Genomic DNA, 24,645 nt, shown 5'->3' with positions numbered 1-24,645 from the left:
AGCCAGCAGTCTCAAACTGCCTCTTCCTCTGTGTGACAAATGTTACATTAAGGTGTGTAAAACCACAAACCAATGAGTTCTATGTCTTTAGTTTACACATACTGAAACGGAAATATTTAACTTATCTCCTGGATGATCACTCTGCCATTTCACAGGAATAGGAACGTCAATGGTAAGAGATCTGCAATTTGTTCCACGCATAGGTGAGGTGCCTCATCTCACCAGCAGCTCCTGTGCCACAGCCCCACATCATCATGAGAGGAGAAGCAGCACTGCTGCTCCTGCACACCAAAAACTTCTGGTGAAGATGTCTATTGGAGATTGCCTGGCACTGCTGTTAGTTAACGATGGTGAAGGACACCATGTTTGCCTGGATGGTTTTCCTTGGAAGGGCCCTCTGCCCACCCTGCACCCACCAGAGAAATAGTCAAGTGAAATGATCATATCACACTTCCTTCTGAAAATACCCATTCTGCAGGAAGCTCTCAGAGACCAGCAATTCAGTAAAGCCCTGAACAAGATTGGATTTCCACCAACTCTGCAAGATACCTGCTGGGTACCCATCCTGACCCAACACGGCTTGTTGGGATGTGCCATGGAAGTCTGATGTGCTTTGCAGCTGATCTAATGGTTCAGATCATGGTTGTCAGTGCAATGTTGGTGTGAACAATTGTCTCACCCACAAGAAACTAAAGTGATAAATCTCTGAGCACAAGCACCTAGAAAATCTGCAAATATTTCACTTATGCCTTTTGATAGCCAGAGTGGGCAATGTCACATTAGATGGAAGTATTGTGTGTGAGTCAATCTGTAGGTATATGATAGCCTGCCTGACAACCAAGGTCTCCTGGGTATTAACTCTTGTAATAGCTGAAGACAGAACATTTCTCATAGGAGTGACTGGTAGTGTTGAAGTGTTATCTATATTACTCATTTTCAGGTTTAACACATCCATCAGTGATGGTAGTACAGAAGGTACCCAAGAATCGTGCAATGTATGAAAAGAGGTGACAACCAACTACGTGAATTTGGCTGCTCAGGCAGCTCTGTACATCTCATCTCCTAAATGTAGATGGCAGACTGCCCAACCACAAGAAATAAGCAGCTCCTAGAAGAACTGAGACTTCAGTGGAACTGCGAAGTGCACAGGTAACTCAGTGCAGGAGAAAAGAGAAATTCACAGGCAGGAGCTGGGACTAAAGGTGACAACTCAGGTACTCACACTATATGTCTTGCTCAGGGGATGCATCTCATTGAGTCTGGGCAACACAGGAGCAGGTTTTCTGTGGTGTTTGAACTGACGCAGGTGCTGGCTGTCCTGCAGGAACCTGTCCCAGTGTGGAAAACAAGCTGCTCAGAGACCCCAGGTCATGCAGACAGGGGGCCTTTGATGGTGAGTTTTCATTTCCTCCTTCAAGAGCCTGAAAAGGCTTTCTTAACTTGAAACTACAACTTTGGCAGCATCAGCAAAAATGTCTGTACATAATCCCCTGCTTGGGGCTCATAGGAAGAGTTTCGCAAATCTTTTGGAGTAGAGCTGCTGAAATGCTGCTGCTCGTGCCCACTCGGTGGTGCACAGGTGGAGTGAGGTGGTGGGGAATGAAGGGGAGCGAGGGGGTAATGGAAATCAGTGCTCAGAAAAGAGATGAAGCAGAAATCTTGATCTCCAGATGCTTTATCACCAGCAGCATGTGCTGGTGAGCACAGGGACGGGTAGAAGGAAAGGACACAGCCATGGCTGAGCATCTACCAACAGGAATCTGTAGGGGCTGTGGTTTGTTCAGCATCAGCCTGTGTGGCCTCCTCAAGTCTCTGTCCATGCTCACTGCAAGGCAGCCACATTTATCCTCCCCTTCCTCACAGCATCTACTTCCATGTCAGTGCTGTGCTTCTCTGAACATCTGTCAACATCCTCAGATGTGGGCACTGGGGTATATCCTTCTCAGCTTCCCTGCTCACTGTGGGGTCACCTGAGTAACCAGCCCCCATGCCTGTGTGCAGCACCCATTTGAGATTTTCCTCCTCTCTAATTTCAAGGAATCCCAGAATCAGGATTTTTGAGTTTGGAAGGGTCCTCCGAAAGTCACCTGGTCCAACCCCACTGCTCAAACAAGGATACCTCGTGTGGGTTGCCACAGACCACACTGAGGAGGCTTTTGAAGATCTCCAAGGAGGAGACTCTATAACCTCTCTCAGCAGCCTGTGCCAGTGCTCAGTTATTCACTAGCCCTCTTCTATAATGGTATTTTTCTCCGAATCCTGACCATAATACCAAATATTCAGCATTAGGGTGACAGGGGCAAGAGAGATGGGGCAGGGCTCTCTCTGGATCTCAGTAAGAAAGGTCAGGCAACAAATGGCTTAATAAAAGAGCTGTTTTAATAAGGCAGAATAAAAAGAAGAATATAGGTAGCAAATAAATCGTATTTCCCTTTCAGTTTCGGGAACCCTGCATGTGTTCAGCATTAGATGGACACTAGATGTATTTTTCCACAACATACTGCACAGATCCCATCTGTCATCATTCAAGCTGTTACATGACTTGCTTGCAAGAAAACATCTCTATTCATCATTTCTACCAGCAAACAGAAAGGATTTTCTCATAGAAACTTCTTGCTGCACTTTTTGACAAAGGCAAGGCCATATGGTTGGTGTAATCAGTGGTACCAAGTGGGAGCTGCCCACATGCTCCTCTGTTACTATGAGCTGGGGCCACACCGTGAGTCCACAAAGGGCAACTGCTGTCTGGGTCACTGGCTCCTTGGTGTGAAGCGGTCTCCTGGTCAGGAGTACTGCAGCCCTCATAGCATGGCGTGCACAGAGATCCAGACACGTCATGGTCCATCTCCCTGGCCATGGCCAGACCAACTACATCTGTGTCACCCCAGGGTGACGCTCATCAAAAAGCCACACAGACCCACCCCAGAAGAGAGATGTCCACTCCTCAGTCCCAGTCCCGAGGGCTCTGGCAGGAGGTGGTTTTGCAGGCATGCTGGTACTAGAGATGATCTTGCTGGGGATCTTCTCTCCCACTTGCCTCAAAGCAGTACCTAGCTCTGCAGGGACACTCCTGTCCTGCAGCAGGATCAACAGCACTTCACCTTCCTGTTCCTGTCTAACATCGGAAATTCTGAAACTGGGGAAGTCTGGGGCCATGACAGTACCGTGATGCAGGGTCCTGGGGCAGGAAGGCCCATGGGTGCTGGCAGAGCCATCCTCTAGCTTAAGCCAGTGGGGCCTGGGTACCCCCAGCTGCAGACACTCCTGAGCAGGGAGCAGTCCAGACCTGGACCATGCAGGTAATTTCTGCTTCTGACCTTTGTAATGAGGAAGGATAAATGTCTCCCACCAGTGGCTGGAAAACCACCAAACAGAGTGGTCTTGCATCTCTGCAGGGCAGTGACATGAAGGAACAAGGCTCCCTCTGCTGGGTTTTTCTTCACAGGCAAGGCACAGAAATCATCATTGCAGAGATATGTGTGACCAGTGGTGCTGGTTCACCTCCTTGTTCATCATGAAATTTATTTAAGGGAGCAAAACTCTTCTAGCTCCACAGCAAGTCAGGGAATGGGAGATTGTGGTTACTGCCAGGGTTTCAGCCTGGAAAAGCTGTTTCTTGGGATGTGACCTATTTGGCCACTACAACTGCAGTCTCTCGTTTGCATCAGGAGGCAACACAGATATCTTTTGTGGCTACACCCATGGACAGGGAGTAAGAGAAGCCAGACACATCGCCCTCAGCTCCACACAAGAGCTCCACACAAAAACATTTCAAATACATCATTCGGGTTTGTCAGCCTTACCAGAATTGTTAAGCTCAATCCTGTAAGTGATCAGTTAAACATATTGTTTATGTTGTTGTTGTATTGAATTGTGTTGATGTGTTGTATTTTTGTTGTTGTATTGTTATGTATTGTATATTTATTGTGTCTTCAAAGTAAAAGCCAAGCCAGGTGCAAACAGCTGTGGTGAAAGTATGAAGTAATTCCTAAGAACAAGACATCCCTGTAAGTGCCCTGATGATACAAGCTCAGCACAACAGAAAGACACCAAAGGAAATCACCCAAAGGATCTTTTCAAAACAATGCATATCTCCAAGCCATCCTCCTTATATATCTGTTGATTAATTAGGCATGATACATGTGATCCCATAACAAGTTCAGGATGCCATAAGTTAGTAGCTGAACATAGCTTTCTTTCACTCCAATCTGGTACTCCTCCAAAAAGACCACAACAGGGCAATGTGGAAAAGAGGTTCTCTCTGAATTTATTTACTATGTAAATTTTGTCCAGCACTAGTATTCCTGCCCCTGACCACTTTTCCAGCCTGAAACTTTGCACCATATCACTTACAACCCCATGCTAAAGAAACATTTCTCATTCGCTCAACACTTCCATTGCTTTTCTGCTTCTTTTCCCCAGGCCACCCATCAACGCTCCAGTACAGCAGGAAGGGCTGCACTTTGTCACCAGGCCTTTTGCAGCAGCATGCATGAGAGAAAAGGAGTCAGGATGTGTCAAGAGGAAGCCAGGAATTCATAGGATTGGGAAAGTGGAGCTGGAGAGGTCTGGCAGCTGAAGAGGAGCATGAAGGTTGAGCTTCACACCACCTGTGAGCCACCTAGGGGCATCTCCTGAGCCTTTGAGGGTCTTTTGATGATTCAGGACAGCTGGGAGACATTTGGAGCCTCCACAGGGCAGGCTATGGGCTGCATGTTGGCATGGGACTCCCAGGTTTGTCTAAGAGACATTCAGAGCTGCACAGCCGGAACCACCCTGGGGCTCACCACCGTGATCAGCTGACAATACACAGGGGGCTGCAGGCTGAAAGCCAACAGCCTTTGGCCACGTCTCCTCCTGCTTTGTGGAAAAGGATCAGCTGGCTCTGCAGCCACCTTCAGCTTCTTGAAAGCCTTTGGCTCCCAAGAGCTGAGGCTCATGTTGGTGTCCCACTGCTTGGGTGCTCCAGTGGTGGGAGGATGATGGTGTCTTCAGGTGCTACCAGAACAGGACATCCAGCAGGAGGGAGCGGGGGGGGGGGGGGGGGGGGGGGGGGTAAGAAATGAAAGCAACACTTCGTTATTGCTCAATTTTCCTGTGCCCGTGCCTTGCAAAGCCTGCTGGGCCAAATATTTTGCTGCGGGGGGCAGAGGGGGAGGGGGTGTTGGATTAAAAATGGGGAGGAACTTCTTCTCAGGAAGAGAAGTCAGGCATTGGATTGGGTTGCCCAGGGAGGTGGTGGCGTCACTGTCCCTGGGGGCATTCAAGGAAAGGTTGGATGTGGGTCGATGAAGCTGGTGAGGAGTCCTACAAGGAGCGGCTGAGGGAGCTGGGCTTATTCAGCCTGGAGAAAAGGAGGCTCAGGGGCGACCTTACTGCTCTTTACAGATACCTTAAAGGAGGCTGTAGTGAGGTGGGGGTTGGTCTATTCTCCCAAGTGCCTGGTGACAGGACGAGGGGGAATGGGCTTAAGTTGCACCAGGGGAGTTTTAGGTTGGATGTTAGGAAGAACTTCTTTACCGAAAGGGTTGTTAGACATTGGAACAGGCTGCCCAGGGAAGTGGTGGAGTCACCATCCCTGTAGGTCTTTAAAAGACGTTTAGATGTAGAGCTTAGGGATATGGTTTAGTGGGGACTGTTAGTGTTAGGTCAGAGATTGGACTCGGTGATCTTGAGGTCTCTTCCAACCTAGAAATTCTGTGATTCTGTGATATGGTTTAGTGCATGACAATGGCGTAGGGGGATAACAATTCTGTGAGCCTCTAACTGCCACAGCACGTTGTCTGGGCACCAGAAGGCCAGGAAACGGGGCCCAAACCACATCCCAGCCACCGACTTAAACACACTCCCCCTGCTTTTCACGTTTTCGCACGAAGGCGGGGCCGCAAGGTGCGCACCCGCCCATGCCGGTCACGTGTCACGGCAAGCGCGCCCCCGGCACGCCAGCGCTTAGCGGCCGCGCAGCCGCACTTGGCGGGCCGCGCGCCCCCCGCCTTGGCTGGGATTGGCCCGCGGCGGGGGCGAGCCCGTCGCGTCACTCCTGTCCGTGGCGCTGACTGGTTGTGGAGCGGCTCGGGGATGCCGGGGCGAGAAGTGGAGGTAATGGCGCGCCTCTGGCCCGGGCGCGGTGCGCTGGGTTCGCGCGGCTCCCCGTGACGGGACGTTAACCGGCCGCCTCCCCTCCCCCTCCAGATGCATCCCGTACTGAAGGCCTTCATCTGCGGCTCCATCAGCGGCACCTGCTCCACGCTCCTTTTCCAGCCCCTCGACCTGCTGAAGACCCGCCTGCAGACTCTGCAGCCCCCCGCGGGCGGGTAAGGGGCCAATCGGGGGGGGGCGTGCCCCAGCCCGGCCGGGGCTCGGTGCTCGGGGGTGTCCTGCAGGGACTGAGGGTCCTTCTGGGACAGGATGGGGTCTGCAAAGAGTGACTGGGAGCCTGTAGGGCTGAGGGCAGAAGCAGCCCCTCGCTGCAGCGCCTGTCTTGTCTTTCTTTCAGGTCCGGCCGCGTTGGGATGGTGACGCTGCTCTTCAGGGTGGTTCGTACCGAGAGTCTTCTGGGGCTCTGGAAAGGTGTCTCGCCAGTAAGTGGCTGTTTTAACCCTCATCGCAAAAACACACACATAAATAGACCTACCGTTTTTTAATAACTAAGGGCTGGATTCAAGTGGCCTTGTATGAATCTTGTATGATTCAAGTGAAATCATGTGATAGGTAGATAGTTAAATCCAATTTTAAGGAGTTAATGGTTAATGTTGTGAGTTCCGCTGGTTTGGTCCTAGTAGCCATTGTTGATTTGCAAGGCTGAGCAGCTGAATGCTTGAATAACTCTACAAACGTGGTGTGGCAACTGCAGAACCTAGTTTCGCTTTGGAATACCTTGTTGCTAGAAAATTGCAGATGAGGAGTGTGTTAAATCCTGGCGTCAGTTGAATCTCTTACCTCTCAGTGGCATTAATTACTTTTCTTTGTTTTCTTTTCTTAGCTTTAATGATCTTGTAGTGATTCTTTTTCATAAAGCTTCCCAACAGATTTAATAGCTCCTGAAATGTTCTGTAGTACATTTTGTCTTATGTGTGCTTTTTCTGTCTTTCTTTGGTGTCGTTTCTTTGAAGTCTTTTGCAAGATGCATTCCTGGGGTTGGGATTTACTTCAGCACTCTGTACACAATGAAGCAAAATCTTCTAGTGGACCGTTCACCCACAGCCCTGGAGTCTGTCTTTCTGGGTGCCACTGCACGTGCAATATCAGGGATTTGCATGTTGCCGGTAACTGTAGTGAAGACCCGGTATGAGGTTAGTTGACTTTCTAATTAATTCCTTGTTAATGGTGTCACACCCCTTCCTCATGATGACAAAGAAGTTCTTGTATCTGGAGAAGGTTGCTGGTCCTCAGATACAGCCAGAGATGTAGTCCCGATTTCATCCTGGTTCATGCATTGTGCCAAGTCATACCACTGGTGTTTAGGAAAGAAGTGTAAGATGAAACAGAATTCACCCAGAGATTTTGAAGTTCTGTTTGCATGTAATGTCTTTGCAGTTGTAGGGCCCTTTTTAAGTTACCTTCTTGAAAGACTGTTTTAAAGGCAGAGGCAGGTGGAATGAAGTTTTTGCCTTGGGCTATCTTCTCTACTGCCATCTTAGGTATTACATGAAGCACATAGCATTGTTGGTTTGAACATGGTTACCTCAGGCTGAGAGCAGAGCTCCTTAGCCTGTTCCTGGCATGTGGATGACAGAATTTTATCTGCCTCTACAGAGTGGAAGGTTTGGCTATAGGAGTGTATATGCAGCTCTGAAGAATATTTACCAGACAGAAGGGGCTCGTGGCATGTTCAGTGGGCTCACCGCAACACTGCTGCGGGATGCACCATTCTCTGGGATCTACCTGATGTTCTACACGCAGACCAAAAAACTCACACCTCAGGGTAAGGCTGAACTTTGGAGGCCGTAACAGAAGATACTACTTTTCTTGCATCTTGCCCTATGATTCCCTGCTCTGCCTATTGCACTCAACCTCCGCAGCTAAATTAGTCTCTTGTAGGACTTCAGGTGAGATGTTTGCCTCTTACTTAAAGAGAACTGTAGACTTATAGCTCAGGTCAGTATAGAAATGGAAATTGACCCTGAATTAATTGGTTATGAAGACTGATGCTTAATATAAGTAAATGATGCTTAAGTTAGGTTAGTGAAGAACTGAGAGGATGTGTTCAGCAGTGTTTTATCCAGGTGGTTGTCTTATATACTGATTAGTTTCCACTACACTGGCATTTCTCTGGTGTTAGAACTGGCAGGGACAAGACTTAGACATCTTTTCCTTACCTGAGCTCCAAATAAATTCAGTTCCTCAGCAGTGAGCTGTTTGTGCAGTCTTATCTTTAACTTGTCTTTAAGTTAAGTAACTTTGTCTTTTATCTTTAGTCTTAACTTTAACCTTCCCTTCCAAGGTCTTTTCTGCCCTGCACGGATTTTGTCTTGGACTCTGCTATTGATACCCTCATTCAGTAGCTTTTCAGTTTGTCATGCAATGTAGCCTGTTTTGTGTCTGAGTGAGTTGCCTTTGCTCTGCTGCAGACCAGCTGGATCCAGTGCTCATGCCCTTGATGAATTTTGGCTGTGGGATCTTTGCAGGAATCTTGGCTTCACTGACAACACAGCCTGCTGATGTCATCAAAACACACATGCAGCTATCCCCTGAAAAGTACTGCAGGACAAGCCAGGCCATTGCCTTCATCTACAAGGTGAGCTGAATCCCTTCTAGCTAGTGCAATTGCAGCCTTGCTTCTCATTTCCTTGCTTGAAGCACAGCCATGCTAAGAAAGTTTTTGCCTTTTAAAGTAGGTGAACAAATGTGACTGCTTATTGAGTTCTTACAATCAGGCTAATTAGCATGAGCGTTTTCAGAAGATGAGATGGATCATGCTGCGGGAGACTGAGGCTGAATTTCTTGTCACTGGCTTATGGTCTGCTCAGGAAAGTAGCTGGAGAAGCAATGTTTTTGATGACTTGAAAGCTGTCAGAGTCTTCAGTCCATTATTCCTTGGTTTTCCTTGTAATAAGTGAGGCCATTATTGCTATCAGATATTTTTTTGCTCTTCTTGGACAGATTACAAGGCTGTGAACTTGCTCCCTGATTATTCTTGCCATTCCCCAGTCCATTATCTTTTTTTTTTTTTCTTTTCACAGAATTACAAAAAATGGGAATTGGAGAGTAAGCTTAGAGCACAAAGGTTGGCGTATTGCAGCAAGTATCTCTCCACACAAACTTGCTTCATGTTTCCAACTAGTGAATGATTACGCTTAAGTTCTGTCTGTTATGCCTTGATTCTTACACTGGTAGTGATGGAAAGCACTTGGATTATTTCATTTTAGCTCTGTATGTAAGCTTGGTGGAGCTCTGCTTGCAGCTGCTGTCACCTCTGGCTTATCAGTGCAGGCACATCTGTAGTTATCACACTGAAACAAAGGGCTTCTTTAGTAAGTGGCATTAAATGGCAATTTTAGAGATAAGCCAGTGAAAAAAATCAATTCTTTTCCCTTAAAAGAGAAATATTAAAAGACACTAAAAGAGAAATAAATATTCAAGTCTGTATCCAAGGAATGGCATAGAGATGTACTCAAAATCCACCTTCCCCTTCCTGCCCTCAGAAGGCAGCTTTACTCTGTTTCCAAATTGAACTCTAATCCTAAACGGGAATATGTTTTGATTTTTTTTTTTGTATGTAGTTCACTTCCTTGTATCAGATTTTTTTTTCTTATTCAGTACTTATAAACTTCAATTTTAAGTCTTAAATTATTTTTGTAAATATGAATTATCTCTAAACTAGAACAAGTCACTTTCCTCAAGTGGCTTGAAATTGTTACTCCCTCACCTTCTCTTTTTCAGGCTTCAATGTGGCTTTCCCCATCGTTTGTCATCCTAACACACCCTTCCCCTTCCTTCTTCAACAGCAGCCCTGCAAGTGCATGGTGTTATGGGTTCTTCCTAAAGGTTGAATTCAATTTAAGCCTGGATCTTTCAGAGGCTGATTTGGATCAGAGCTGAAATACATCCTGGGCTGTTCCATGTAATATGAGAAGTTAAAATGCTGGAGGCAGATAGTAATGGGTTGCTGTTTATCTCCTGTTGCAGGACTTTGGGCTGGCCGGCTTTTTCCGAGGTGGAGTGCCCCGTGCCCTCAGGCGTACTTTGATGGCAGCAATGGCATGGACTGTATATGAACAGATGATGGAAAAAATGGGCTTGAAATCTTGACTGACTTGCGCTAAAACTGAACAGCTTCACTCCTTTTCCTGCTTGCTGTGATCAGCTGGCACTGGGCAGTTCCCAGTTGCACAGAGGAATAAGCCTTACTCAGCTTATTCAGCAGGGAGGAAGAAAGTCCTTCGGAGAGAGAGGATTAAGCCTTTTGGCAAGTAGGGGAAACAAGAGTTGAATCTTTGCTTCATTTGATCAATTCATTCCAGAAGGACTGTACTTGCAGGCTTCCTTGGGAAATGGCAGGGCTTCTGCAGCCTGATATCTGTGCTTAGAGAAGCCTGTTTTAAAGCTAGCTCTGTGCTCACCACCTTAATGCAATGAGAAATTGCTGAACAAAAAGTGTTTAAGGAGATAACAGCAAGGGCAATGCTGATTGCAGAATCTGCCAGCCTGTTCCTTGCTGGTCTGGCCAGTAAGGCCACTGTGATCCACCGTCTGCTGTAGATCCTCCTTCCTCATACGCTTTGTTCTCACAGGGGAACACTGCAGACCACATCAGGAGACTGGATGTGTCTCTTGAGGTTTATAATGCAGGAGTGGGTGGAAGAGAATGAAGTGCTGAAGGAAAGCTCTGTCATCATTTTTGTACTGTGCTTGATAACAGAGAAGGTAACTAAAGCCTCCTTGCTGTGTCATATGCCACTGTGTAACTGAGTATCTTAACACTTCATATATGCTTCTGTGGCTACAGCAGCATTTGCACTAGAATTAAGAAGCATAAGACACTTCAAAGCAAAAGTAGAGAGCATGCTAGTTGCTACCAACATTCTACTTGTTCCCTGAAAAACACTTTTCCTGATGATTGGTTACACCAGGAATACTTTTTTTTTTTAATCCAGTTGTACTAGAGACGTATTTGCTTCCTATTATTTGTTTGATCCCTGATCTACATTCTGCATGAGCTGGTCCTTAGATGTAGCTTTTAGGATCACGGCTCCTAGCGCATAAGTGAATAATGGAAGCAGATACAGATACGTACACTTCAGATTTCTCTCAGAAGCCATTACTGATTGCATGTGGAATATCTTTAGTTTGGGAAAGAAAAGGCTGTGTTTTTTTCTGCAAGCTTTTGCCAAAGTTTGAGGTGTCTGAGTGCTTGGTAGGGAACTTTTAATTCTATTTATGTTCCACACAAACTCTGGGCAGATTCTGAGATTATTGTTTTCTCTTAGCAGGTTCATCTGTTCATGTTTCAGTATTCCTGAGTTTAAGCTTGGTGATCAAGTACGCTTTTTTTCATCAACTGTGCCTTTTTCCTCATTTCTACTCCAGAGCTAATAGCATATGCTTTCCAATCTTAGGTACAGCCTGCTCCCCTCTTCACTTGTACTTTTATGGGCTGGCTGAATTTGCAGCTTTGCTGGTGTCGTCAAAAAGCTAGGCGTGGAAGTATGTATCCTGTTCTGTAGTGTACCTTGCAGAAAACATAGCATTGTTTTTTATTAAATATCTAGTGGTGTTAAAATTCACTTTAAAAACAGAGTAGGTGTCTCTAAATATGAAGATGTGGCACACTTTACTTGTATGAACTGGTTTGATGTATCGTTCTTAATACTTAAAATTCAACTTGCATAAGCAGTGCCTGCTCTGGCAGTCTCCTGACCACAAGAACAGAGGGGATGTGGGTTGTAAAAGATGTTCTTCAATAGATTCCAGCCGCAAGAAGCTTTGATGACTGACGTGAAAGTGAAGTCAATGGAAAGTTTAAGGACGTGCTAGATGCTTGGAAGGGGCTGCCTGTTTTTAGTCTTAGCCCATTTTTGAGTGGGCTGGCACTACACTATGCATGAGTCTCCAAGAATGCTGGTGAAGGGTCCTGAGTGCATGTGTGCATGTTAAGAATAGAGCACTCCATCAAATCATTCCTGTCAGTCAGATTGTGAAGCTGGCAGATTGTTAGGTGAGTGGCTGGATCATTTGCCAAATCCTGAATAAAAGCAGTTCCCCTTTTTGTAGTCCCTCTTACCCATAGTGACTTGAACTCAAGTGCACGTGAAACAGTGGTGACTGCACATGTTGCTGTTTGTTACCCTGAGTACTGCTGACAGAGCTGAAAAACCAAGTCTAGATTACTGACCTGGCAGAGTCCTTTATTCTGCTATGCATGGGGTCAAAGCCTGAATTTATTTGGGGTTTCCGAGTCTGGTGCGTTAGGTAGATCTGTTGTTCACCTTGTGTTGTGGCAGTCAAGGGCTGCACGTGGGGTTGCCTGCAAGATGTTTCACAAGTATTTTAGCTGCTGATTAAGCAATTGCAAAGTAATATGCAGCTTGTGCAGATAGAAGCTTAATGAGGCATGTGAGCAAAGAGTGCCAGGTGATAAATCTTGTATTAAGTGATGTCCTCATCAGAAATCTGAAATGCAGGGCTGCTTTGGTGGCTTTTGTGCCCTATATTCCTGCCTGGTAAAGTAACAAAGGAGGAACTAGAGAATCTATGCAGACCTGCTGGGGTCTTAAAATCTACTGCCCTAAAGAAGTATTAGCTTTTTTTCTTTTGGAAAGCTCTTCTATTCCCTTAACTTCATAGAGAATGAGGAGGCTCTTAGTTGCAGTGGAGTGAAAAGGTGTATGTCTTTCACTTGTGAACTAGTTGGGGCTCCTTGGACCTCTACAAATAGAGAATCTAAACTGCACTGCACTTCATCAACCCTTAGTGCTGCAAATCCAAAGACTTCTCTACACACAAGCTGGGAATAGTGAGTTTTGTGGTACAGGTTTGTTTGTTTTTATTTCTTTTGTCACTTCCCTTACATATAGGGGAAGGGGAAGTTTGAAGTTCTTTCTACTTCATGATCTGAAAGCTGTATCGGACAGATACAAGTCTTTCTCAGCTCATTTTTTCACCCTTTTCCTTTTTCAAAAAAAACCACACATTGTTTCTAAACTGATTAGTTGAAGTTTACTTTTCAATAGTTGTGGTGAGTGTTTAGCTATGCTGCTCCTGAGGTTGTATGCTTCTAACAAACAAAAAATGGTCACTGTACAACCTAAACACAAAAACCAAAGACAGTCCCAGAGGCAGGTAATGAATCACCTACCTCCATCGCCCCAACAATTCAGCACTAACAATCCCATTAGATAATCATTTACAAAATCTAAGCTAAGATGGCTTTGGAGAAGGTGGTGTGATAAAGTGTGAGCCTTTTTCTATTATGGCAAGATCACAGTCAGATCCCTCTCTGGGTGACCTCAGTTGCTGGCAATGCACTCTTAGTGAGTGTGTGTTGGCTTTGTTTGCCCCTGCAACTGTGGTATAAGAATGCAACTGGCTAACACATTGAGGCAGTCAGTATTTAACTCTCTTGTAAAGACAAAAGAGAAATAGCCTGGTTATTTATTTGTTTCATGTTATTTCTGTTCTGCCTGTGGTGGTCATATTTTTTTTCTCTTGTACTGTTTAAAACAGAACTGGAGGTTTTGAACATTGTATAGGTTTGAGTGTTTTGAGTGTATGTCTACAAAAAATATTTGTGATAAAGTATATATTTCTATTAAAAGCTGGGTTGCCAGAATTATCAATGTCATCCCCTCTATTTCTTCCAAAAAAAACCCCTAAAAACAGCAAAACAGAAACGTAAAAAGCAAAGAGATGGGATGGGAAACTACTTTTTCTTTATTAGGCTTTTTCTCCAAGAGAACAGAATTGTTGGGTGAATTCAGAGTAATATGAAGCCATGTGTATTCTCTTTCTCTAGGGCACAATAAACAGACTGTGCTAATGCAAGCTGAATTTGCATTACTTAAATGAAAAAGAATACACAGCAGTGGGGACTCTTGTCTTCCTCACAGCTTTCTCTGCCTGCCTGTTGTGTGCTAAGGCGGATAGAAAGTGAATCTCACTAACAGATGTTGAAATATCAGCCTTTAGGACAGTGGTGTTTTGAGCGCTCTGAGTAGAAACTAACTTTTTAATCTCCTGCAAACCAGCTCTTCACTAATTAGGCAGTCTGATCTCAACAGAGGACCAAAAATTGTGCTTGTGACTTCATTTTCACTGTGAGGCATAGTGCAAGGGCATTGCTGATCTCTTACCAAAGCATGGCCCTGGGATGCAGTAGTGGATAGGCTGCACCACCTCTTGCATGCAGGGCTCCCCAGAGCTCCTGCTGCCTTGGAGACCCACATCCAGTGTAGAGGCATTTCTGTTCACTCTGCTGCCAGCTGCTGCAGCTGTGAGGAGAGATAAGGGACAAGCTCCCTAACCCTGTGGAGGGTGGGAAAGATAGAAGAGGAACCGTTAAAGACACTATTCTTGTAATAGAACATTAACCTATGGTGTCTGCTTAAGAAACCGGCAAAATAAAAGGTTAACAAGGAGACCTCTGCAACTTTTGTAGAACTGGAAATAAGGATTTGCTGAAGTCTGTTTTCCCCAAACCACGAAAGAAATAACAAACCTTTGAAATACAAGTGAAGATGGAATTCACAAAGATGATACTGCTGTGGGTTTAGCAGATGCCAGTTGTAACTTCAGTAAAGATCATTCAACTGTAAAACCATTTTTCTCTTCTGAAATTGCAAAAGTACATACATCATCTTATCCAGAGTTTTAAAAGAAAAAAAGCCACGTACTAAGGAGTAACTTTTACGTGTGCTGAAAATACATTCCATGGTGTTTGGAAAATCAGACTGCTGTCTCCAGTATTAGATACTGTGGTTATCAACCACATGTATTTCTGATAAATGTTTATAGTGTGCATGCTTATAAAATTGCAAATTAACCAAGAGGCTATGCTGTTCTCTGGCTGAGGGCCACCATGCTGCAGCAAAGCTAGCAGACAGGATCGCATAGCAGATTCTCACCCACTGTGGTGTCATGTCCCATTTGCTTGACTAAACTTGTACCTGGAGCGATCTGTAGTTCACCTGGGCTGTACACTGGACAGTCTGCTAAACCAGCATGTATTAATGTCTGCTAAGCCTGCTACTGTATGGTTTTGTGAACCTTTGCTGGAGGAGGATAAGAAAAACCAAGAAGTAGTAATAAGGTGTGGTCACAGAAATCTGAAGTGAGAGTAATGAAGATAATATATTGCTTCAGATAAGAACAACTTTTAGAAAATCACTTCCAGAGCCACCCTGACCTTGGTGGCCCTCCACCAGCTGCTTCTGCTCCCTGCTGCAACAGCCCAAGGGAAGCAAGGGCCCTCCCTTCCTTCTCCCTGAGGGCTTAGTACAGAAAACATGCTCCGAGGACAGGGGGAATAACATGAGATGGAAAAGGCCTCACACAATTTCTTAAAGATATTATATCCTTTATTGACGAGGGGAAGACTGTAAGCTGGCCAACCTTTCTGGCAGCATTTCCCTCTTCCTCACCCTGCCTCAGCTGCAGGATGTTGATGGGGCAGGGCTGAAGCACTGTGAAGCCACATCCTTATGGCACACTGTTGCTGCCTTTTGTGCCTGGGATCCCCCTGGCAAGTGTCTCTATCCTCTTCACTGAGGTTAATCAGTTCCACCTATTGATTTGATGATGACTGGGGCAGTGTGGGACAGGGAAGATGGGCTCACACAACACCTGTAACTCAGGAACTCTGTTGCAGGGAAGCCTTGCACAGGCCAGGTACATGTAAGTTAATACCTTCACTTCCCATTTCCTCACCCTGCCTCAACTGCCTTCTGGTAGGGGACTGGAGCCCTTTCAAGGCACAGGGCCAAGGCACCAGAGAAGCCCTAGTCCTCTTGGTAGGGCTCCCACTTCTCTTTGTTGGGGGAATCCCAAATGCAACATTGACGCATACAGCTTCACAGGAGGTGGCTGCGTATCTGTGTTCTCGGTTTTGTCTTCTGGAGGATCAAACTCCACAGGCTCCACACCATTCCCTATATGACACCCACAGGCATGTCCCATGGCAAAGATACTGCCCAAAGGTCTTTCTTACTGAGCCTCTCTCATGTTCTGCCCAGATGCACCAGTCGATCCACTCTTCACAGGACCTCTTTGGGCAGCAGATGTCTGCACAGCAGCTCAGTGGCTTTCCCACCACTGGGGGGCTTGTTACAGGCCCCTTGCTCACAGACCTCTCCTGGCAAGGGCTGCTGCTTTCTTTCACAGCCTGGGCTGGCCGTTGGGGAGACGGTCTTTCTGGGGCTTTGTAGCCACCCCAGGAACCTCCTTGAAGTTCTTGCACTACTCGAAGATTGGTAGTAACTCTGTGATGCTTCCCTACACCTGCCTACTCCAAGACTCCTTGCTGCTGCAGGATGACCGTAGGCTGAAAGCCACTTTCTGTGGGTTCACTCCCACATGCCATTTTGCTTGCTAGACAGAAAGGCTGTTCCTTGTACCCAGGGATCACTCTCAGTGGTCCTTCGTGCATCCTGGACTCCTTAACAGGGGTCCTACAAAGGGCTTTCTCCAAGATGTCAGGGCCTTGCTGTTACTGACTGGATGGTCCAAAACAGTCCCAGATGCAGAACCATAGAGTGATTCTGTGAATTGCACTGGACCCACATGGATCATCGAGTCCAAATCCTGGGTCAGCACAGGATTACCTAAGAATCAAACCATATGTCTGAGAACATTGTCCAAGCAGTTCTTGAACTCTGGCAGGCTTGGTGCCATGACCACTTGCTTTCCTGGGGAGCCTGTTCCAGTGCTTGAACATGCTCTTAGTGAAGAGCCTTCTCCTAACATCTCATCTGAATTTCCCCTGACACAGCTTTGTGCCATTTCATCGGGTCCTATCTCTTTCACTCTAGACCCTTCAACAACTTTGTTTCCCTCCTTTGGACAATAGTAGTTTTACATCCTTCTTATATTGTGGCACCCCGAACTACGCGCAGTACTCAAGATGAGGCTGCACCAGTGCAGAGCAGAGTGGGACAGTCCCTTCCCTCAACCAGCTAGCAGTGCTGTGCCTGATGCATTCCAGGGTACTGTTGGCCATTTGGCTTGCAGAGCACACTGTTAACTCATATTAATTTTGCTGTTGACCAGAGCCCACAGATTCCTCTCTGCAGGGCTGTTCTCTAGCCTCTCATCCTCCAGTCTGTGCATATATCCAGGATCATCCCGTCCCAGGTGCAGAATTTGGCACTTGCTCTTGTTAAATCTCATACAACTGGCAAGTGTCCAGTATTATAACCTATCAAGACTTCTCTGCCCTCAGAGGAGTCAACAGCTTCTCCTAATTTAGCATCACATGCAAACATGCTTAGTATGTCCCATATTCCGTCTTCCCAGATGTGCCATTTCAGCCTTGCCTGATAAACCAATCTATCAAGAGATAGAAAAATCACATTAGCACATCTGATCAGCCACATTTGTTGAGGGATTTTTGAAACAGCAAAAATCCCATGGCTTGCTGTAGCTGAGCAAACCAAGCTACCAGGGCAACTATGAGAAGTTCCCATGACAGTGTTCCCACATCACCCAATTGAGGAATTCAGAAAAATATTGTTACCAGTAGCTGGCTTCAAGGACAAAGTCTATGTGACTGCTAATCACAAGGACATTGTTTTCTTGCAGATGGGGTTGTTTTCTTGTAGTTGTTTGTCTGTCATGCTTTCGGCTGTGCTTCCTGCAACACACATTGATAACATTCATTTTGAGATCATAAAAAAGACCTGAATTAAGCCTAGGTTTAATGGGAAATAATCCAGCCCCAGTGGCATTCTGTTACAAACTCTTACAATCTAGAGTAACTGAGTATAAATACATCTTAAAACCATGATTAGGTTTTGGTGTGCTCTGTAATGCTGTAAGCAGTTTCCTTTCCCCTTGGTAGAGTCTGTCACTTCTCCTAAACCACTGCAGTATTTCATGACTTAGTTTCAGAACTCACCATCCAGCTGGTATGTCATCTTCCTCCCACTGGCATCTGGCCACAGATCCTTCCTGCACTGTAGCTCTGCACAAAAAAACAACATACAACTGTACATAAGTTGTCTGCTCATCCTGACACTCAAGAAAATCAAAGTGAAGAACAGCTCCACTGGATTTTATTAGAACAGCCCACACTAGCTTATGAAGACATTACCCTTATGAGAGAATGCACCAGCTGGTGAAGGAGAAAATTAACTGCAGCACCAAGCTGAGTTTCATTCTCTGTCACATGAGAAACATGCAGAGCTGACTTAAAGCAGGTTATGAACAAGAGCTGGAGATCAGTTTAAACAGCAACAAACACAACTCTTACATGGACTAGAAAAGCTGTTCTTTCCCTGCTTTAACAAAACTGCTTATAGCAGCAAGAATTTAGCTGCCTCCTTTTTTGCACCATTCTGTGAAAACTGCTGCATTTGTTGGCTGGTTTTTCAGCACATCAGCACGTATGAATACAGGGCATATTTTCTCTGCTTCAAATTTCTGCATCTTGAGTCAATTACACATTTGAAACAGACAGCCCTTCATAAACAAGCAAGTATTTGGAAGCCAAAACTGCTGCCTTTTTTCACCTGACCAAACAATCATGCTTTTCTGTTTGTGTAACCCTCCAGAAATACTGTGCATCAGAATTTCAAAGCATTTCAGTCACCTCCAAAAACACTATGAGCAAGTTTTACATTTACTATTTAGCCTAAAGTACAGCTTTGCATTTTTGTTTTTTAAATCAAGTTTCATTAGGTTAAAATCATAGAATAGAATATCCCGAGTTGGAAGGGACCCATAAGGATCATCAACTCCAACTCCTGGCACCGCACAGGTCTACCCAAAAGTTTAGACCATGTGACTAAGTGCACAGTCCAATTGCTTTTTAAATTCAGACAGGCTTGGTGAAGTGACTACTTCCCTCGGGGGCCCGTTTCAGTGTGCAACCACCCTCTCAGTGAAGAACCTCTTCCTGATGTCCAGCATAAAGTTCCCCTGCCTCAGTTTAACACCATTCCTGTGGGCCCTATCACTGGTGTTTACAGAGAATAGGTCACCTGCCTCTCCACTCCCCATCATGAGGAAGTTGTATACAGCAATGAGGTCCCCCCTCAGCCTCCTCTTCTGCAGGCTGAACAGGCCCAGTGCCCTCAGCCGCTCCTCATACGTCTTCCCCTCTAGGCCCTTCACCATCTTCGTCGCCATCCTCTGGACACTCCCCAACAGTTTAATGTCCTTTTTGTACTGCAGTGCCCAGACCTGCACACAGTACTCGAGGTGAGGCCTCACCAGCACAGAGTAAAGGGGACAATCACATCCCTTGACCAACTAGCGATGCCATGCTTGATGCACCCCAGGATACAGTTGGCCCTCCTGGCTGCCAGGCCACACTGCTGGCTCATATTCAACTTGCTGTCAACCACAACCCCCAGATCCCTCTCTGCAGGGCTGCTCTCCAGTGTCTCATTGCCCAGTCTATACGTATAGCCAGGGTTGCCCTGTCCCAGGTGCAGGACCCGGCACTTGCTCTTGTTAAACTTCATGCAGTTGGTGATCGCACAGCTCTCCAATCTGTCCCGGTCTCTCTGCAAGGCCTTTCCACCCTCATCAGAGTCCACAACTCCTCCTAGTTTGGTGTTGTCGGCAAATTTGCTCAAATCACCTTCCAGTCCTACATCCAAATCATTGATAAAGACATTGAAGAGGACTGGCCCTAAAATGGAGCCTTGAGGTACCCTACTAGTGACCATCCACCAGCCAGATGTGGCCCCATTAACCACAACCCTTTGAGCCCTGCCCGTCAGCCAATTGCTCACCCATTGTATGATGATTTTGTTAAGTTGTATGCTGGACATTTTGTCCAGCAGGATCCTATGGGAAACCATGTCAAAAGCCTTGCTGAAGTCCAAAAAGGTCACATCAGCTGGTTTCCCTTGGTCAACTAGATGGGTGATCTTGTCATAGAAGGAAATCAAATTTGTTAGGCAGGACCTACCCCTCATGAACCCATGTTGGCTGGGACCAATGACTGCATTGTCCCCCAGGTGCGCCTCAATAACTTCAAGAATCACCTTCTCCATAATTTTACCAGGCACTGACGTGAGACTGACAGGCCTGTAATTGCCAGGGTCTTCTTTCTTACCCTTCTTGAAAATTGGCACATTTGCCAGCTTCCAGTCTACTGGCACCTCTCCAGATTCTCAAGGTCATTGAAAAATAATTGAGAGAGGTCCCACGATGACTCCAGCCAGCTCTCCAAGCACCCTGGGATGGATCCCATCCGGACCCATGGACTTGTATGGATCCAGGTGGAGCAGCAAATCCTGCACATGTTCAGGGTCGGTTGGGAGTTTGTCATTCCCACCACCTTGGTCCACCCACTCAGGGCACCCTGGGTCCCAAAGCCCATCATCAGCATTGAAGACAGAGGTTTAGAAGGCATTAAATGTCTCTGCCTTACCTATGTCATTGTCTGTGAAGAGACCTTCCCTGTCAAGTAGAGGACCTATGTTTTCATTGGTTCTCCTTTTTCTGTTAACATATCTATAAAAAGCTTTTTATTGTCTCTCACAGACATGGCCAGCTTCAACTCTAGTTGGGCTTTGGCACCACAAATATTCTCCCTACAAACATGAACAGTGTCCCTGTATTCTTTCCCTGTCGCCTGACCTTCCTTCCAGCAGCCGTACCCTTTTCCATCTAAGCTCCAGTAGAAGATCCCTGGTCAGCCAGGACGGCCTTCTGCCCCACCTGCCTGCCTTCTGATATTTTGGAATTGCCTGATCTTGTGCTTTTAGGAGGCAGTGCTTAGAGATTGACCAGCACTGATGGATGACAATGCCTTCAAAAGCAGCTTCCCAGGGGACCTTGCTGACTAGTTCCCTGAGCAGCCTGAAGTCTGCTTTTCCCATACCAGGGCTGAAGTTTTGGTGTCAGTTTTCCTTCTGTCACCATAAATTCTGAACTCAACCACTTCATAGTCACTATGACCGAGACGGCCACCAATTGCCATGTCTCCCACAAGACTCTCTCTGTTTTCCAGCAACAGATCAAGGAGGACATCTTTCCTAGTTGGCTCCCTTAGCACCTGCACCAAGAAGTTATCATCTAGGTGCTTTACGAACCTCCTGGACTTGCTCATGTCAGCCGTGTGGTGATCCCAGTTGATGTCTGGCAAGTTGAAGTCCCCCATAAGGACAAGGAGAGTTGATCTTGAGGCATCTCTTAGTTCTGCAGAGAATAAGTCATCGGTGTTGTCGTCCTGGCTGGGTGGTCTGTAATAGATTCCCACGACATCCTCTTTATTTGTTCGTCCCTTAATCCTTACCCAGAGGCTCTCAACTTTGCCATCCACAACCTGAAGTTCCATGTAGTCCATCCCATGCTGCACATACATCGCCACCCCAGCCACCTCGCCTACCCTGCCTGTCCCTCCTGAAGAGCCTGTAACCATCTATTGCAGCACACCAGCCACAGGCCTCATCCCACCAGGTTTCGTTTATGCTGATGATGTTGTAGCTGTGGGACTGGGCCAAGACTTCTAGCTCATCCATTTTATTTCTCATACTGCGTGTATTTGTGTAGAAGCACTTCAAATACGTTTCCCTACACACAGCACCTTGTGGAGCCGACCGAAGGACCTCACTAGCACACAGTCCCTCTGATTCTAGTGCACCATCCCTTAGCTCATCACTGGAATTCCTGGTTTTATCCTCTTCCCCCTTCAGCTTTAGTTTAAAGCCCTGTCTATCAGCCCTGCTAACTTGAAAGCCAAAATCCTTACCCCTCTCTGAGAGAGGCATGTCCCATCCCCAAAAGGTTTCTCACAGTAATTTATTTTGTAACATCATTTAAAATCACTGTGTTCTAGAGAGCTTTCATATACTGTAGACTTACTGTTTCTATTTTAGTTGTTACTAGTTAGATCTAGTCTAGTCTATTTTAGTTGTTACTAGATAGAGAGGTTAGGTGGCTGAGTGCAAGGCTGCTGTTGCTCATAGAGCTATAATAATTGTTGTGTTTCTTCCCTATTGCGGAACTGTTGAAGGAGTATTAAAGTTGCTGCTGGAGGCATACCCCATTTCCAGATATGGTATTTGATGTTTCTCTGTACTTCTTACTTTCCTGGTTTTCACAGATTTTACTGTGTGTTATATCATAATTGCTAAACCTCTGAATGCACAACCAGTGGTTTTACTACAAAGGACTTATGCGGAAGGTATTTAATTTCTTTAAACAAACATTGACATACAAAGAGTAAGAGCTGAAGTTCTGCAGACTCTCTATACTGCATATATATAGTACAAATTATACAGGTGTCCTCCACCTCTGTGTTTCTGAAACAGTCACGCTACAAAAGCCTCCAACAGATCTTACTGCACTGCGCTGCTCAGACTGCACATGTAACCAAAACTGACTAGAACAATTTTAAACTCTCTTGGGACCAGTTCTCAAAAAAACCAGCAGTTGTTAGTATATTTTATACCTTATAGATATGTATATATAAAATAAATACTTTTTTTTTTTCTAAGTAGAACATTAACAGACCAGGTTGGAGTTGTTCTCAGCAGATGAAAATGACACAGTTCATTTCAGGAATGTTTCACATGCAACCTCCCAGGTATTTCTGAAAGTCACAAAAAAAAATTAAAAAAAATAAAATAAAAAGCCATTTTGACTGCATATGTTGCCATATTATTTTCTACTAGCCATCATGCCCCTTACAACTTCACACATAGCACTGACAAGGCCGCAAGCTTTTTTTGCCCCCGCTGCGGTCTGGTTTCACGCATAGATGCCGAAGAAAGGAGCTGAGCGATGCCCCCAGCACCCCACCTGGCAGTGCTGACATCTGGCCCTACAGCTGCTGCCAGACTCTGGGCGGCGGTTATGGCAGTTTTGGGGGTTATGGCAGTTCACAGGTCCCAGCCAGGCCCTGCAGCCTGGTCTCAGTCCTGCCTGTTCACCTCTAGCCGGGGAGCGCAGTGCAGGCAGGTGCCATGATGGAGGGGAGGTGAAAGGGAGGAATCAGGGAGATTGCTCTAATCCATGTGACACTGGCACGGGATTATGACTGTCACGTAAAAAATAAGGGTCAAGAGAGAGAAATGGGTAGTTGGAGGAAGAGAACATGGCTGGGAGAAGAGCAAAATGAATATAACCTATCCTCAAACACATGAAAACAAAAGAGGGGGAAAGCTCTGGTGCACATAAGGGTGGTAAGGACTATTTCTTACAAAATTTTATCTAGAGATTCCTGCTCACAACACTCTGTGAAAGCTTTCAGTGCAGTTTTATCTAATACAAACTGACCAGTGGGCTACTATTTCCTACCATATTTGAAATCTTTTAATTTATCCATAGCATTATTCTCAAAAAATTTACAATTTTTTCCTCAATGAACTCTGTGCTAGTGTTACTTATTTCCTACTGCCACTTTAATGCTTTTGTCTGCATTTCTGACATTCATTTACCCATTAGATCAGTTTTAAACTCTTCCTATAGGAGTCCTGAGTTCACACCCTGCAGACAGACCTGACCAGGTACACGTGCTCTGAGGAACACATGTACAGGGATCAGTCTGTAAGTCCCAGAAACTCCAAGGTAACAGTTTTTGGGAAGGCTGAGAATATTTCACAACTACAGCAGGTACATTTTTATAGATTGCCAAAACTATTATAAGCATGATAATCTATTAGGTCAAAAGTGACTGTTCTAAAAGGTGGAGTATCTGTTGCAGTTTTCCAACTCAGCGGTTTGTGTGGTGTGCACTACGAGTGCTGATGTACAGGGGGGGAGCACACAAGGCCTTATTCTGTAGTGTTTCCTACTTGCCTTATACCATGTGTTTTCTCCTCCCTTTTCTGCCACCCTTCTGCAAGAATGAACAACAAGCCCACCTTGTATGCCATCAAGCCACAGTGTTCAACAACTGTATATAAACAACTGTGGTTGAACCAGCTCAGGGCCTAGTTTCACAGAATCACAGAATCACAGAATTTCTAGGTTGGAAGAGACCTCAAGATCATCGAGTCCAACCTCTGACCTAACGCTAACAGTCCCCACTAAACGATATCCCTAAGCTCTACATCTAAACGTCTTTTAAAGACATCCAGGGATGGTGACTCCACCACCTCCCAGGGCAGCCTGTTCCAATGCCTCACAACCCTTTCAGTAAAGAAGCTCTTCCTAACATCTAACCTAAAACTCCTCTGGCGCAACTTTAGCCCGTTCCCCCTCGTCCTGTCACCAGGCACGTGGGAGAAAAGGCCAACCCCCACCTCTCTACAGCCTCCTTTAAGGTATCTGTAGAGAGCGATAAGGTCGCCCCTGAGCCTCCTCTTCTCCAGGCTGAACAAGCCCAGCTCCTTCAGCCGCTCCTTGTAGGACTTGTTCTCCAGGCCCCTCACCAGCTTCGTCGCCCTTCTTTGGACCCACTCAAGCACCTCGATGTCCTTCTTGTAGCGAGGGGCCCAAAACTGAACACAGTACTCGAGGTGCGGCCTCACCAGAGCCGAGTACAGGGGGACGATCACCTCCCTAGCCCTGCTGATCACGCTGTTTCTGATA

General features: G+C 45.9%; 1 protein-coding gene across 6 annotated transcripts; it reads left to right on the top strand.

Annotated features, from left to right (window-relative positions):
• Window positions 1-5,938: 5,938 nt before the first annotated feature.
• SLC25A38 (solute carrier family 25 member 38) lies at window positions 5,939-24,378 on the top strand. 6 transcript variants are annotated; one of them, XM_038174916.2, is made up of 7 exons: window positions 5,939-6,099; window positions 6,193-6,314; window positions 6,497-6,581; window positions 7,113-7,292; window positions 7,756-7,924; window positions 8,628-8,737; window positions 21,119-24,378. In XM_038174916.2, the coding sequence occupies exons 1-7, from the start codon at window positions 6,079-6,081 to the stop codon at window positions 21,158-21,160; spliced, it is 729 nt and encodes a 242-aa protein (XP_038030844.1). In that variant the 5' UTR covers window positions 5,939-6,078; the 3' UTR covers window positions 21,161-24,378. The 6 variants fall into 6 exon arrangements, with proteins under 6 accessions (XP_038030844.1, XP_027307286.1, XP_038030843.1 ...); XM_027451485.3 differs by lacking the exon at window positions 21,119-24,378 and adding an exon at window positions 9,183-10,109; XM_038174915.2 differs by having other exon boundaries at window positions 5,940-6,099; window positions 8,571-8,737; window positions 21,119-24,352.
• The last annotated feature ends 267 nt before the right edge of the window (window positions 24,379-24,645 follow it).

The sequence above is a fragment of the Anas platyrhynchos genome, chromosome 2, assembly GCF_047663525.1.
Source record: "Anas platyrhynchos isolate ZD024472 breed Pekin duck chromosome 2, IASCAAS_PekinDuck_T2T, whole genome shotgun sequence".
Lineage (NCBI taxonomy): Eukaryota > Metazoa > Chordata > Aves > Anseriformes > Anatidae > Anas > Anas platyrhynchos.
Note: the sequence above shows the minus strand (reverse complement) of the source record. Positions and strands in the feature narration are given on the sequence as shown.

Excerpts from the sequence above, each read along its gene's own strand:
- SLC25A38 (XM_027451480.3), top strand. The coding sequence starts at position 6,079 with ATGCCGGGGCGAGAAGTGGAG. Across the intron at positions 6,315-6,496 it reads CTGCAGCCCCCCGCGGGCGG|GTCCGGCCGCGTTGGGATGG; the intron begins GTAAGGGGCCAA and ends TCTTTCTTTCAG. Across the intron at positions 6,582-7,112 it reads TCTGGAAAGGTGTCTCGCCA|TCTTTTGCAAGATGCATTCC; the intron begins GTAAGTGGCTGT and ends GTTTCTTTGAAG.